The sequence below is a fragment of the Nanorana parkeri genome, unplaced genomic scaffold (genome assembly GCF_000935625.1).
Source record: "Nanorana parkeri isolate BGI_ZX_2015 unplaced genomic scaffold, ASM93562v1 scaffold785, whole genome shotgun sequence".
NCBI lineage: Eukaryota > Metazoa > Chordata > Amphibia > Anura > Dicroglossidae > Nanorana > Nanorana parkeri.
Genome location: NW_017307053.1, coordinates 769,347 through 784,137, shown reverse-complemented (window position 1 = coordinate 784,137; position 14,791 = coordinate 769,347). Strand labels below are relative to the sequence as shown.

Genomic DNA, 14,791 nt, shown 5'->3' with positions numbered 1-14,791 from the left:
CCTCCTGCTGATTTTCAGTCAGATATATATTTATATCTATATAGATATATAGATATATCTATATATATCTATATTATATATATAATGCAATTGTGCTGCTTGTAAATTATTGTAGGTATTAGTGTTAGATTAGCTTTCTCGTGTGCCTGATTGTAAACTGTGTATTGAATCCGTGATTTCATACATTGACTTTTGCTTGTTTGCTGACCACACAGCTGCGTGCGGCAATGGATGAGCCGAATCAAATGAAAGGTGCCCAACATGTCACTAGGTAGGAAGTGTTTGGTAAGTATTGCATTTGGAGCTATTATGCTGGAGATCTCTAATGGGTGATATTTTTTTATTACAGCCCTGAGAGCCGTTCACGGAAAGATACCAGCGACAGTCCAGAAGGCATGGGCGTCATTCTTCCTCTCAGTACTCTGCAAGGCATTCCAGGTTTACACGCCATCGTTCCCCTTCTCCTAAGATAAGATCTAGGCCTGGGTCTGAATGCTGTTGGATTTGCAGAAGCCCGCCCTTGCCTGGAAAACGGGTTTGCGCATCCTGCTTTAAGGAGGCTACACGAGATTCCGATCAACAGAAAGAGGATGTAGTGGGCCTCATGAAACAAGTGGTGCAAGACTCAGAGTTTGCCGCTACCTGGGAGGGGCCGAGTACTTATGCAGCGGCTTCTAAGGAGCCGAACAAAGGGCCCCTGCCAGGAAGGGACCAGGCCCTCTCCGGTGAGGAGGACGAAGAAGTCCCAGAGGATTCAGAGGCTGCAGTTTTTGATTTCAGTTTGGTCGAGCCCTTTGTGTCTGCAGTCAAGCAGGCTATCAGTTGGGAGGAATAACCTGGCTCACCCGAGAAAAGGGGGACATTTTTTCCACAGTTAATGAAGATTATATCTTTCCCTCTGATGGACGAGATAAGAAATATGATATTTGAGGAGTGGAAAAAGGTTGACAAGTGAATTCCTTTCCAGAATAGACTGTCCAAGCTTTACCCTCTTCTTGATTCAGATGCAGCCATCTGTGATGCCTTTTCAGTGGTGGATGCCTCCATTATGAGGTTAGCCAGGAATACGACCTTACCATTGGAGGATGTAGTGTCCTTCCGAGACGTCTTAGATCGCTGTATCGATCAGGATTTGAAAAAGGCCTACTTGGCGTTGGGAGCAGCCTGTAAGCCCATGGTGGCCCTTACCTCGGTGTCCAGGGCAGTGAGAGTATGGACGGATAATCTAGAATCCGCATTACAAGACGGTTTGACACCTGAAGAAATAATTCCGGCCCTGGATGAGATAAAATTGTCTGCGGATTTTGTCACGGGAACGGCAATCGATTCAATTTGTTGTTCCTCCAGGGCAATGCTACACTCCATCATAGCGAAGAGAGCTCTGTGGCTCAAGTCTTGGCAGGTGGACCCCACGTCCAAGCAGTCATGGTGTTGCATTCCCTTTGATGGAAAAGCTCTCTTTGGAGAGAAACTGGACACAGCAATTACCATAGTTACTGGCAGGAAGAGTGGCCTTATTCCGCAGGCTAGGACCAGGAAGAGAAAATCCTTCTCTAAGACATCCTTCCCGCAGAAGTTCAGGGATGCGAGGTCCTACCAACCGTTGCAACAGCAGAAGTCTTTTTGACAGGGGTTCGGTCCAGGTCTGCGAGGTCGGAGCTCGGCTAACCGCCTTTCAGCAGATTTGGGCTCAACATGTTTCCGATGTTTGGGTGACCACCACTGTTTCACGGGGACATTCATGGGTTTTCAAAAAGCTACCTCCAATTCCGTTTTACACATAAACGAAAATTCCGAGCAACGGAATAGTCGTCAATAGTCAGCAATAGTCGTCTCTCTCTCTCAGACTATAGTAGTCACGAGTCAGATGAAGCAGAGTCTTTGGTGGTGAACTCGCGAGGCCAATCTACTGAATTCGGGAACCCTAGGGCCCATAGTTACCACAGACACAAGTCACCACGGATGGGGTGCTCATTCAGGGGAAGCAGTGGCCCAGGGTCAGTGGCGAGGTGCCACCAATCATATTGTCTCGAATGTGCTCGAGCTCCGGGCAGCCTGGTTGGCTCTGAGGGCTTTTGCAACATCCATTCAGGGGAAGTCAGTTCTGCTCCAAATGGACAATCGAGCTGCGGTCTCCTACGTGAAGAATCAAGGGGGAACGCACAGCTCCTCCCTTTTACTCGAAGTGTCCCCCATTATGTCTTGGGCGGAACACCATCTCAGGAGGATCAGTGCAATTCATATTCCGGGTTGGCACAATGTACAAGCAAATCATCTTTCCAGACAGATGATCGACAACGAGTGGTCACTCAACGATCAAGTGTTTCGCTTGATTTGCCAGAGATGGGGCCGTCCCCAGGTGGACTTGTTCGCGACCCTGCTCAATGCAAAGGTGTCTCGTTTCTTCACCAGATACGCTTGCAAGGAGATGCAGGGAGTGGACGTGCTGGTTCAGCCCTGGGACTTCAGCCTGGGATATGCCTTTCCCCCAGTCCCTCTGATCCTGAGGTTTCTACAGCGGCTAGTGATGGAGGGTTACGATCCTGACCATAACTCCTTGTTGGCCGAGGCGACCATGGTACACACTGTCTCTCCTGGCAGTAGAGGATCCCACTACTCTTGTCCCGCTCCTTCTTGTTCAAGGGCAGATTCAGCACTCGCATCCAGAAGCTCTGAAGTTAAAAGGCCTGGAAGTTGAGGGTTAAACTGGCATCGTTAGGTTGTTCTTCTAGAGTAATGGATACTCATCTCGCTTCTAGGAAGAAGAATACAAATCAGACCTACACTAGAGTTTGGAAGAGATTTAGTGATTTCACCTCATCAGCGGGTTTCGATCCATTACTTCCGGAACTACCCCATGTCCTAGAGTTCCTTCAGACTGGTCTGGATCTTGGGCTGGCTTGGAACACGCTAAAAGGTCCAGATTTCGGCAATCTCAGCTTTGACCAATACCAGGTGGGCGTGTGATCCGTTAGTTAGGAAGTTTCTAAAGGCGGTCATCAGACCGAGACCTCCCAAAAAGAACTTTTATCCCCAATGGGATCCGTCGCTGGTATTGGACGCCCTTGCACATTCCCCTTTCAGTCCGACTGAAACCTGCACGATCCGGAATCTCACCTTGAAGACGGTTATTCTGGTGGCAATAACTTCAGCTAAGCGGGTGTCAGAGATCCAGGCCTTGGGGGTAGGCGCCCCGTACATCTACTTCTAGCCGGATAAAGTGGTACTGCGGCCTATCCAGGAATTTATACCTAAAGTGTTTTCTGCCTTTTACTGCAGTCAGGAGTGGGTCCTTCCAGTTTTCAACAAGGAGGGTGAATCTCATACACTGCACGAGTTGGATGTGGCAAGTGCCCTCAAACTTTATGTGGACCTTACCGAGTCATTCCGGAAGTCTCCACGGCTCTTTGTCTTTCCAGAAGGGGCCAGAAAGAGCCAGTCGGCTTCCACGTGTTCCATTGCTAATTGGATTACAAGTATCATTCGTCTTGCCTACAGGGCTAGTGGCATGCAGGCACCGGCCACGATTACGGCTCATTCAACTAGGAGTTTATCGACTTCTTGTGCGGCCTTTGCGAGAGTCTCGCCGGAAACAATCTGCAAAGCAGCCACGTGGTCCACTTTTTCTACGTTCATGCGTCATTATAGAGTGGATCTGGCTGTTTTGACCACTAAAGAGAGAGAAAATGTTGTTGGCTTCTACCTCTCTGTAATAATTTTTTTGTTGCATTCCCCTCCCGTGTGGCTAGTTATTGAACCACAGGTATGCTGCCATGTCAGCACCAGGAATACGGAAAATTGTATACTTACCTTTCGGTAATTTTCCTTTCCTGGTGCCTTGACATGGCAGCATACATGTCTCCCACCCAATGCGGTCCATTTGGTCTTGGTCTATTTACTAGAAGGGAGAAGGGAGCAGAAGCCAATCAATTTATAGAGATACTGGTCCTGGGGGTTGAAGGGGAGGGGCTTCAACCACAGGTATGCTGCCATGTCAAGGCACCAGGAAAGGAAAATTACCAAAAGGTAAGTATACAATTTTCCGTATTCGGGACCATGCGGCCCCTTCCTCAGGCAAACAGAGTGATAATATACTCCTAATATTAGAGCACCCGCCTTTCAGTCATCAGTTCCACTTTTACAACATAATCCTTGCTTACAACCTTCAGCATTGCGTCACAGGGCTGGAGGCAGAGCAGATCTGGACAAAAGCAGGTTTTCATCCTGTTTTGAATGCTGGTATATTTTGTAAATCCTTTCCAATAATTAACTATTTACAATAATTGTTATTAAGGTCTGGACAATTTTTCTAATATGCCATTTAATAAACAAGGATAAATTAATTTTCTCAATCTCAAGGAGTAAAAGAGAACAGGACAAGTATAATTCAAAATAACAAATCTGTTTTTAAGATGCAAGATCATACCATTGTAAAACGGCGTTTTTTGTGTGATGTCAGCTATACTTGTAACAATACAACTGAGCGATAATTGAAGTGATCACATGGATTATTAAGCTCAAACCGATCACGTGTTGTAAGCAGCAAATTATTTATACTGAAGCTTTGGATTCCTGTTTACTTTATAACTTATAATTAAAAAATTATAGGATCAAGGCAGGCAAACGTACTGGAAGTGTATGCTCTATTAACTGATCATTTCATACAGTTGATGATAAAAATCAGATCAAACCATTAACTGCATAAAAAAATATGTGGGTATGGTCATCACAAGACTGCATTCTCATGATTTCTAATATCTGTACTTCTACCCATGAGTTTGTAACAATGAACAGAGATACATATGATACAGACTTAATGCTTAACAGGCTAAGAGAAAAATTATCCAATCTACTTTTTCACACTTCAATGCTACTGAAAAGCTCCATCAAATCTCACACAGACTTTTCACCAACAACTATTAACAATGCGCCTAACCTTTAAATATGCATTAAAAGATGGTTGCAAAGAAAGCAAAGCCAAATCGATAAGCTCCATAACCGGATCTTCTGTATCCAAGAAGATTCTATCAAGCCAAGGCTGCAGCTAAATTAAGTACAAAATGAATGCTCAAATACAGCAACAACCAATGTACAGAACTGGAAAACTTTTTCAATTTCAACTTTCAGTTTGTTGTGTAATTCGTAAAGGAGCAGGAGAAGGGGGAGCAGCCTAGTGCCTGGAACTTGTACAAAGCTGCAGAAGATCCATTACAAGTGGGTTAGCCAGGGCAGAGTTAATACTGAATGCTATTCAAACACTACATAAAAAATTCATAGGTTTGCAGTAAGCGTAATACACTTCAGGACTGTGGTTTACTAACAGTATACAATGGGGTTTCTCTAATATTAACCATGAACATAGTACAAAAGCAAAAAAATAAAATAAAATCATGGACAAACTGAACTTGAACAGGTTTACATGTAGTTTGAGGCAATATATTCTACACTGCCAGGCAAACACATCACAATGCAAATGTATGTTCGAAAACAATGGTGAATTGAGAATGTCCATAACAAACACCTATCTGACCACTTTTGTGCTTAACAATAACTATTGTGTTGCTTATTATCAAACCTTAGTATAAAGGAACAGTAACAATGCTATTATAAGAAAAACGTTCATAATTATTTTTTCATTTACTCCTGGAACCTGGTTGCTATAGACATCACAGCCACATGAAAAAATAAAGTGTGTTTCAGTGATTTGTGATTATTGCAGGATTGCTTTATCCCCCATAACCAATAGACGAGTCATTACACCAATCTTTTGCTTTTCCCATGCTGGCCAATAGAACAAATTTGCTTTATTGCCCTCCAGAAATGCACGCTCATCACCCCTGCCAACATGAGCAACAAAAATAACCAGCACTTCTGTGTATGGAAGTGCATGTGATTTGCGCCCCTTCCTTGCATGTAACAGTGCTGATGCTTAGTGATTGACACAGCGCTGTCACAAGGGGGCAAGAAGAGAATGTTCAGCCCTGAGTACATTCCGACCAGAGTAAGAGGGGTTCCATCCCTTCAAACTGGCAGCTGAACAAAGTGATGGGGGAACAAAGCAAGTTGGGTACTTGCTGCTGGGAATGGGAGCATTAAAGCAAACCTGTTACTTTGCTTGGAGACAATGGTTTGCTTTATATACAGTAAAGGAAATAATTATTTGATCCTCTGCAGATTTTGTAGGTTACTTACAAAGAAATGGAAGGTCTATAATTTTTATCATAGGTGTATTTTAAATGATAGAGACAGAATATCAACCAACAATCCAGAAAAAAACCCACATGATACAAATGTTATAAATTGAGTTGCAGTTCAGTGAGTAAAATAAGTATTTGATCCCCTACCAACCAACAATAATTCTGGCTTCCACAGACTGGCTATGTGGTACACAGATTAGTCCTGTCAATTTAAGAAGGAGCTAACGACAACTCGTTATGTATATAAAAGACACCTGTCCACAGAATCCCTTCCTTCCATTCAAACCTCACCACCATGGGCAAGACCAAGGCTGTCAAAGGATGTTAGGGACAAGGTTGTAGACCTGCACAAGGCTGGAATGGGCTACAAGGCTATCGTCAAGAAGCTTGGTGAGAAGGAAACTACTATTAGAGTGATTATTTGTAAATGGAAGGAATACAAAATAACCATCAATCGCCACGGTCTGAAGCTCCATGCAAGATTTCGCCTCATGGGGTAAGGATGGTCATGAGAAAAGTGAGGGATCAGCCCAGCACTACATAGGAGGAGCTTGTGAATGATCTCAAGGCAGTAGGGACCACCGTCACCAAACAAACCATTGGTAACAGAATACACCGCCATTGATGGAGACCCTGCAGCACCGGCAAGGTCCTCCTCCTCAAGAAGGCACATGTACAGGCCCGTCTGACGTTTGACAATGAACATCTAAACCAGTGGTTCTCAACCTTTCTAGGGCCGGGACCCCTTGGTAACATTTGCCAAGTTGTGGTGACCCCCAACGGTAAAATTTAGGGTTGACGTGGCTGCTGCAGCGACATCTGGTGGCGTGGCGGGAGAACTGACACTGCTGTGCTAGGAGAGGGCTGAGGAGGACTCCCACCGAGCACAGCAGAAATCACACAGCGACCCACAGGTTGAGAACCACTGTTGTAACAGCTAAAATGGCAAACCATATAACACAAGCCGAGGGTGTCAGCTTTTATTATTAATAATAATGATGATAATCTAATAGCTATCTAATAGTGGGAGACTCCCGGCGACCCCTGGCAAATTGTCATTCGACCCCCGAAGGGGTCCCGACCCACAGGTTGAAAACCGCTGATCTAAACGATTCAGAGGATTGGGAGAAAGTGCTGCGGTCAGATGAGACCAAAATTGAGCTATTTGGCATTAACTCGACTCGCCGTGTTTGGAGGAAGAAAAATGCAGACTATGACCCTAAGAACACCATCCCTACAGTAACGCATGGAGGTGGAAACATTATGCTTCGGGGCTGTTTCTCGGCTATAGGTACAGGCCAACTTTGCCGCATTGAGGGGCCAATGGACGGGGCCATGTATTGTAAAATCTTGGATGAGAACCTCCTTCCCTCAGCCAGAAAACTGAAGATGGGTCGTGAATGGGTCTTGGAGCATGATAATGACCCAAAACATACCGCTGTAATGGAAGTGGTTAAGTATGATTATGACAAAATGCCTATCACAATAGATCAATTGTAATATATATACTAATTTTCTTTCTGCTCTTCTTTGCACTCCTTACTCAAAACCTTACTCAGAACCCCCCCCAGATCCGAAGTACGCAGTAGAAATAGGAACCAAGTTGGCGCCTCCTCTTCAGACAACGCACCCAAGACGAAAGATATAAACATCTATAAACATCTTGGCAGGAAGTTATGCATAAATGGATGTAACCAATGATAAGCTAGAATATATAAACTAAAATACTTTTCTGCAATGCTACACTCAAATATACACGTTCACCTGTTAAATAAAACTATATGAAAAGGAGAACAATAAAGGAGAAGTATCTTATACACTGAACAACTGGTGTCAGCGTGGTATTTTCTCTCAGAGTGTACACTCTATATATATAATCAGGCCAGGCGGCAGATATAAGTACGGAACCTTTTGATCCGATCTAAATTTGTGAGCGAGTCCAAAACACCGCCAAGGCAACAAAGCAGTGGCTCAAGAAAAAGCATATTAAGATCATGGAGTGGCCTGGCCAGTCTCCAGACCTTAATACTATAGAAAATGTATGGAGTGAGCTGATACTTCGAATTGCCAAGCGACAGCCAAGAAACCTTAAGGATTTAAAGAAGATCTGTAAAGAAGAGTGGACCAAAATCCCTCCTGAGACGTGTGCAAACCTGGTAAGCAACTACAAGAAACATCTTACATCTGTGCTTGCCAACAAGGGTTTCTCCACCAAGTAAGAAGTTATGTTTTGCTTGGGGGTCAAATACTGATTTTACTCACTGAACTGCAACTCAATTTATAACATTTGTACCATGTGTTTTTTCTGGATTTTTGGTTGACATTCTGTCTCGATCATTTAAAATACACCTATGATGAAAATATTATAGACCTTTCATTTCTTTGTAAGTGGGCAGGTGATCAGTTATTTTCCTCACTGTATATGCACAAGATATACAAGAGTTTTATGTTAAATTCAAAGACATTTAAAAGGAGAACTATGAGGTGAGTGATTTTCACTCATCCTCATAATTAGAGCCGACGTGCGACAATGAAACTGTCACAGGTCGTCTCTATTGATCGGGAAGTGGGCGAAAACATTTCGTTGCTCGCTAACTTAACGATCATCTCCCTGCAGAGAGCGGTCAGTCATCGCTCCCCGAAGGGATTCCCCTTCTCCCCTCTCCTCCTCTCCTCCAGCGCTGACTGGAGGGACAAACAGGTGAATCCCCCCCCCCAATCTCTAACACAGTATACTTTTATGGGAATAATAATATGCATACAACCTTTCGCCTGGAAAGCATGCAAATCAGGAGCTGCAATTAATTTATTTTGGACAAACTTTTTTTTTTGAAATACTGACATTCCTGTAAAGGAATTGACAGTTCAAGCAGAGGAATTCCGAATTGATTTAAAAAAAAAAAGAAGAATAGAGTAATATGTTAATATGGAACAGGAATGGCTTATGAAGAACATATAACACGGTTCTATGCTATTTTGTTTTTCTATAAATAGTGTAAACACACTATTAGCTAGCATACTGAGAATCTTCAGAGCCTGAGCATTTAATCTTTCCCTTTTTCTGTACCTGAGAATTCAACACAGCATGAACCCACCAGCCTTCTGTACAGAGAACAAGAATGCCACCAGGCTGCAGAAACTAGGACTCCTCCAATAAAAGCATTCATTCTTACCTTCTCCACACCGGCAGATTTCACCTGTTTTTCAGGCTCTCTCTCCTTTTTCTTCTCTTCCCTTTTCTTTTCCTTTTCTTTCTAATAGATTGAAGAGAATAGATTCATTAGGAAAAATACAGTTAAGTAAACAGATACCTAGAACTCTTGAACCTGCACATTCTGTTTAAAAAAAGGAGTATAACACACAAATGTACAATTTTAGCCAACTTCAATGTATTTTAAAGAATTTAACTCTTAACATTTAAATATCATGGAATAGGAAAACACAAATTACAAAAAGCATGTTTCACCTTTTCAGTTAAAGTGGACCTTAATCCTCTTCCACTAGAAATCACATCATGCAGCTCTGCATGCCGATATGAAATCTTACATTCATTAAACATATTTTTCTTTAACTTACAATATCTTGTTTTCCACTTGTTGGTTTGCTTTGGAGAAAATGAGGTAAGCGTGTCCAAGTGATGCATCCTAGGAAAGTTACATCAGCAGACCATTGCTGGGAAATATCATCTTTAATCTCATAAGATCTCAGGGAAAGGCAATTTCCTCCCCAAAAATGATGTTCATGGATAACATGTGCTAGTCACAGGAGTAAAGAGAGATCTAGTAATCTTCCCTTAGTTAAAAAAAAAAATGGCCACTGTCAGAAAACTGGGGAGGAAAAGATAAGGTATGCAAAGAAATAGGAAGCTGGCAATTAGCTAGAAGTATGTGTTTGTAGATGGTCTTTACTAAACATATTTATAGGTGTATTTGTTATTATTTTGAAGAAATGGGTAACGTTCCTCTTTAACATTAAGCAGGCAGGTCTAATTTAGGGCACTGTTTTAAGTAAGAGACTGTTGAATCAACAACTACAACCAATAAAAGACATTTACCAAGATTCCTGCTTGTCCTAGTGTGGAGAGTGTGCCTATCCAGAAAACTGTTTAACCCTTTTCCTGCCACCGACAAATGGTATACGACGGAACACAACTTTAAGTAAGCTGTGTGTGTCTCCACAAATACACAGGCACAGCACGGCAAGACACTCCTCTCCCCTCCCCCCCTTCCTTCTCAAAGCTAATAGATGGGCAGCTGCTGGAGTCTGGGCTCTACCTTGGGATCTTGTACTAAACAGGAAATTAAGGGAAGATGAGCTGAGAGAGATGGAGCTGTTTGGAAACATGATGACTAAGAAATACTGAAATACATGATGACTAAGAAATGTTTGAGTTTATTACTACTTTATCAGTTGGACACATCACTTGGGGGAATTGCTATTTAAAAAGCTCTAGAAAGCAGCTCTTAACTATGTCCTGTTAGTATGGCAATTTTCTTTTGTAGAATTTACCACTGTCCCCATGTCCCTGAATCTTACAGCTACTAATGGACCAAAAAAGCATCCCAATGTATCCCCATGGTATTTCTGGGCTCTGTTCACACCAAAAAAGATAATACTGCTGGTCTCGTTTTCTCTGGTCAGGAATGCACGGGAATGCATTCAAAACACACTGGAACAAACCTGCAAGGCCATTTTACATTTTAAAAAGCGCAGCAAAACGCAATGCACCGCGTTCCAGATCTTCTTGTCCGGAAAATGGTGTGAACCTGTCTAAAAACAGAAGAACCTGGTAGTGCTGTTATTTACACTTCCTAAAGGACTGGAGTCTAACAGTAGATTTCTTGGGGGGGAACAGCTGTTTTTCATGACCATCATTTATATGGCATTTGCCCACACTCACTGCAGTACCTTTTTTCTGGTTAAATAAATTTAAACCAGGATTTCTGTGTGTGCTATCAAAAACTAAATGAACACAATAAAATCTGACAAGAACTGGATCATAATAATAATATAAACAAAATGTTAGCATAAAAAAGAAATACAAAGTGATTACTTTATGCTCAACCTTAATATAAGACCTGACCCTTTTTAAAAGTGGAAGTTTATTCCCACTTTTGCAGCCAAATTGGGATAACACCTATTTTATATTTGTTACATGTTTCTTATTCACATATCATGGCTTAATGAAATTATTGTTTGCACAATCCATGCTCCATGCTGAAAGAAAGTTGGTTTCTGTAATGCAAAAGGCATCTGGGCAGGTTAGGTATGCTATATGCAATAAAATAAACATTTCTAGCTTTTTTTTTTTTTTTAGGCTTTTTGTAGATAGCTTATGCTGCTAAAGCTAAACCTAAGGCCCCATTCCCACTGCGCGATATGCAAATCGCACGTTTGTCGCGCGATTTGCATATTGCGCGAGACTTGCCGCACGATGTCGCGTTCAAGCTTGCATTGAGCAAGCTTGAATTGCGGCTAAATCCGCTCCGAAAAAGGGTCCTGCTGTAGCGACACACGACACGCGACAGCAGGACCCTTTGCCCCATTGGATTGCATTGGAGCGCGGTAATTTGCCGCGCGATAACTCGCTCAATGTGAACGGGGTCTAACACTTAAACCAAGCCCTGACCTCTGTGGCCTTGTCAGGATATCTTACTGTATCGAGGACAGGTGAGAGTACAAGACAAATCTAAAAGCATAACTGCACACTTGAGAAATACCTCATAGAAACACAGCATTGTATGAAACAAGTATGTATGTATGTATGTATGTATGTATGTATGTATGTATGTATGTATGTACGTACACTACCAATATTTTAGAGTGGTAACCACCAAGAGTTTTTACAAAAACAGGATTTATTTTATCTGAGACATCAAACATGTTCCAAACTATGCATGCAAGACAAAAGGCAAATTATTGATCATCATTTTATGTCTTTGTTAAAAACGATAAATTACAGATTTTCTATACAACACAGTTCTATTGATCAAATAGTCCTTTTACTTTTGGCAAGACCCTTAAAAGAGAGACACTGCCCATTCAGGGCAAAGTGTCATCAGCCTCTGTGTAACGCCCCATGCCTACCCCCTCCCCCCCCCTCCCATCATGTGGCAGTTGTTGGGGCTGGGTCAGAGATCACCTGAAGTTTGACAGATGCTGCCATACAACTGCATCACCTGAAATACTACACACTCAGAAGATAGCAGTGGTTGAGATCAGGCAGCTGAAAGCTAAAAACTTGCCAGACTTAATCTGAGCAATGGCATTTCCCACACTAATATCATGACCAGTCTTAGTCTATACAAAGCAATGTATCAAGGCTGCAGATTAAGATTAATTGGTGGGAATTTATCAAAAATGGAGCAGACGGAATCTGGAGCAGTTGCCAATGAGCTTCTATCTTTCATTTTCAAAACTGCACAAAATGAAAAGAGAAGCTGATAGGTTATTATGGAAACTACTCCAGTTATGATAAATTCCCCTCAATATAGTATTACTTCAGATCAACTAGAAATGCAACAAGAGAAGGTGATTTATACGGAGATAAATGAAATTTCTCTATAGAAGAACAGAGGGATACACTTCAACTCAGGTCGAGTTGCTACTAATGGGCTGATGTATAAAAAGTATGGTAACGGGGCGTGTCCTGGACATGGCGGCGTGAGGAGCGCACTGTCGGAGGCCTTGAACCTCACCCTGCCTAGTTCTCAGGCGCAACGCCTTCAACGTAACTTTCCCTTCGCTTGGGCTACATCCTCTCTGAAGTACCTGGGAATCCAGCTCTCACGGAACCTGAATGATATATATTCTCTCAATTTTTTGCCATTGTTGCAGAAGATTTTCAGGGAACAACTGGCACTTCATTTTCTACAGGGTGCGGGCTGGCAGACATGCTCCGACATGGACAGGGATCCCATCCTGGCCCCACTGGTCTTCTGGCGTCACTTTCAACGTAACCATTTCCTTGCGTCACTCCCGCGCCCTGTGGAGATGACACGCTCTCTCACCACTTTTGAGCAGGAGTGCAACTCCCCAGGACACTTACCTAAGGCCCTATTAATTGCACCGATGTCCATAGCAACCATAAATTGTATTGATGCCCATGGCAGCCGAGAAATATATTGACCATGGCAACTGTAAAATGTACTGATGCCCATGACAACCAGAATCTTTGTATCTGTTTATACTCCGCAGAAATGATAGTTGGAAGTCAATTGGGTTTCATAGGCAACACATTTCCTGCTGGCATACTTTTCACACCTAAGCCAATATAAAATAGGAACATTAACGGAAGTCCATTTTATAAAAAAAATAAAAAATTTTAAATGAAAATATTTGTAATAAAAATGCAAAAACAAAAAAGACTTAAACATGTTTGCCACTTCATACTACTGTACAGTTATTCAGCACATGTTTACATCACTTTCAAGTCAAGCCTTTTGACTGGTGGCACATCTAATTTAGCAACTTCTCACCAATGTTTAGAATGCAGTTATAAATAATCTAGATCAAGTATGTGAAGCAGAAGTACAAAATTTTTGTCAGATTCTGCCTACCAACATGGATGATTAGTGACAGAAGCAGCCTTTAAGCATAAACCTACTGAGAATTCTCTGTAGCAATGCTCAAGAGAAAAACAATAATAATTCAGGCACTTGGAAAAAAAAAAAAATCAAACAGAACAAGGACAGATACATTACACATCCAGCAGCCCCGGTACCAAAAAGAACCGGACCATCACCTTCATAATCAGGGGTGTGGAAATTTTTGAAAAAACTACTTGTCCAAGGGCTAAAGCGGGGGCCAAATCTACTTGTCCTTCATAACAATCTACTTGTCCCAAAACAAAAAAAAATATTTTTAATTAAAACTAGGGATGCACCAATACCGGTGTTTGGGTATAGAGTACCGATATTTTGCTGTCGGTACTCAGTGTACACCTGTACCGGTGGAGGGTAAGGACTGTTTGCCGAAAGGTAAGTATAGCCAGGGGGTGGGAGGGTTTTGGGAGAGACGGGGGCCAGATTTGATCAGGTAATTCCATTTTCCCATGTTACCTGGGAAAGTGAACTTGCCCTTTAACGCACATTGTGCGTGTGGGAGAGTTCTGCTGCCTCGCTACCACAATACGGCACAGTGAAATGGCGGCAGCACTCAACGCACATACACAATGTCCTATGCGTGTGTTTATTTGCATGCAGATGGCGGGGGCAGCGGGGGGTTTTTTTTAACATTGTCACTTTTTTTAAAATATTATTTTGTACTTTCATAACTTTTTTAAATTTGTATTATTTTTTTCCCCCCCACCTAATTTTATTTCCATCACATAGGGATTTAAAATCCTCTAAGTGATAGTTTGGAGGTGACAGGTTCTTTTTATGGAACCTGCCCTCCAACACAGAACTGATGTTCTGTGTAGTTCCTGACAGCTGAGACAGGTGGCGCTGTGATCACAGCGCACCGTCTCAGTGATAACACAGAGCAGACGAAAAAACTCAGTTTTACGTCTGCTCTATGGTGAGCTCATGTTCCGTGGTTTCGAGTCCGCTAGAGGAGCGGGGACCCCGAAAACCACGGGGGGGGGGGGGGGG

General features: G+C 42.5%; 1 protein-coding gene across 1 annotated transcript in view; it reads right to left on the bottom strand.

The window, feature by feature from the left end:
• Positions 1 to 4,103: 4,103 nt before the first annotated feature.
• LOC108793879 (stromal membrane-associated protein 1-like) overlaps positions 4,104 to 14,791 on the bottom strand; it is a 127,210-nt gene continuing 116,522 nt past the window's right edge. The window contains exons 6-7 of the mRNA XM_018564830.1: positions 9,371 to 9,451; positions 4,104 to 4,184 (exon numbers count right to left, since the gene is read on the bottom strand). Of these exons, the coding sequence (XP_018420332.1) occupies positions 4,104 to 4,184; positions 9,371 to 9,451 (162 nt within the window). The remainder of the gene's footprint in view (positions 4,185 to 9,370; positions 9,452 to 14,791) is intronic.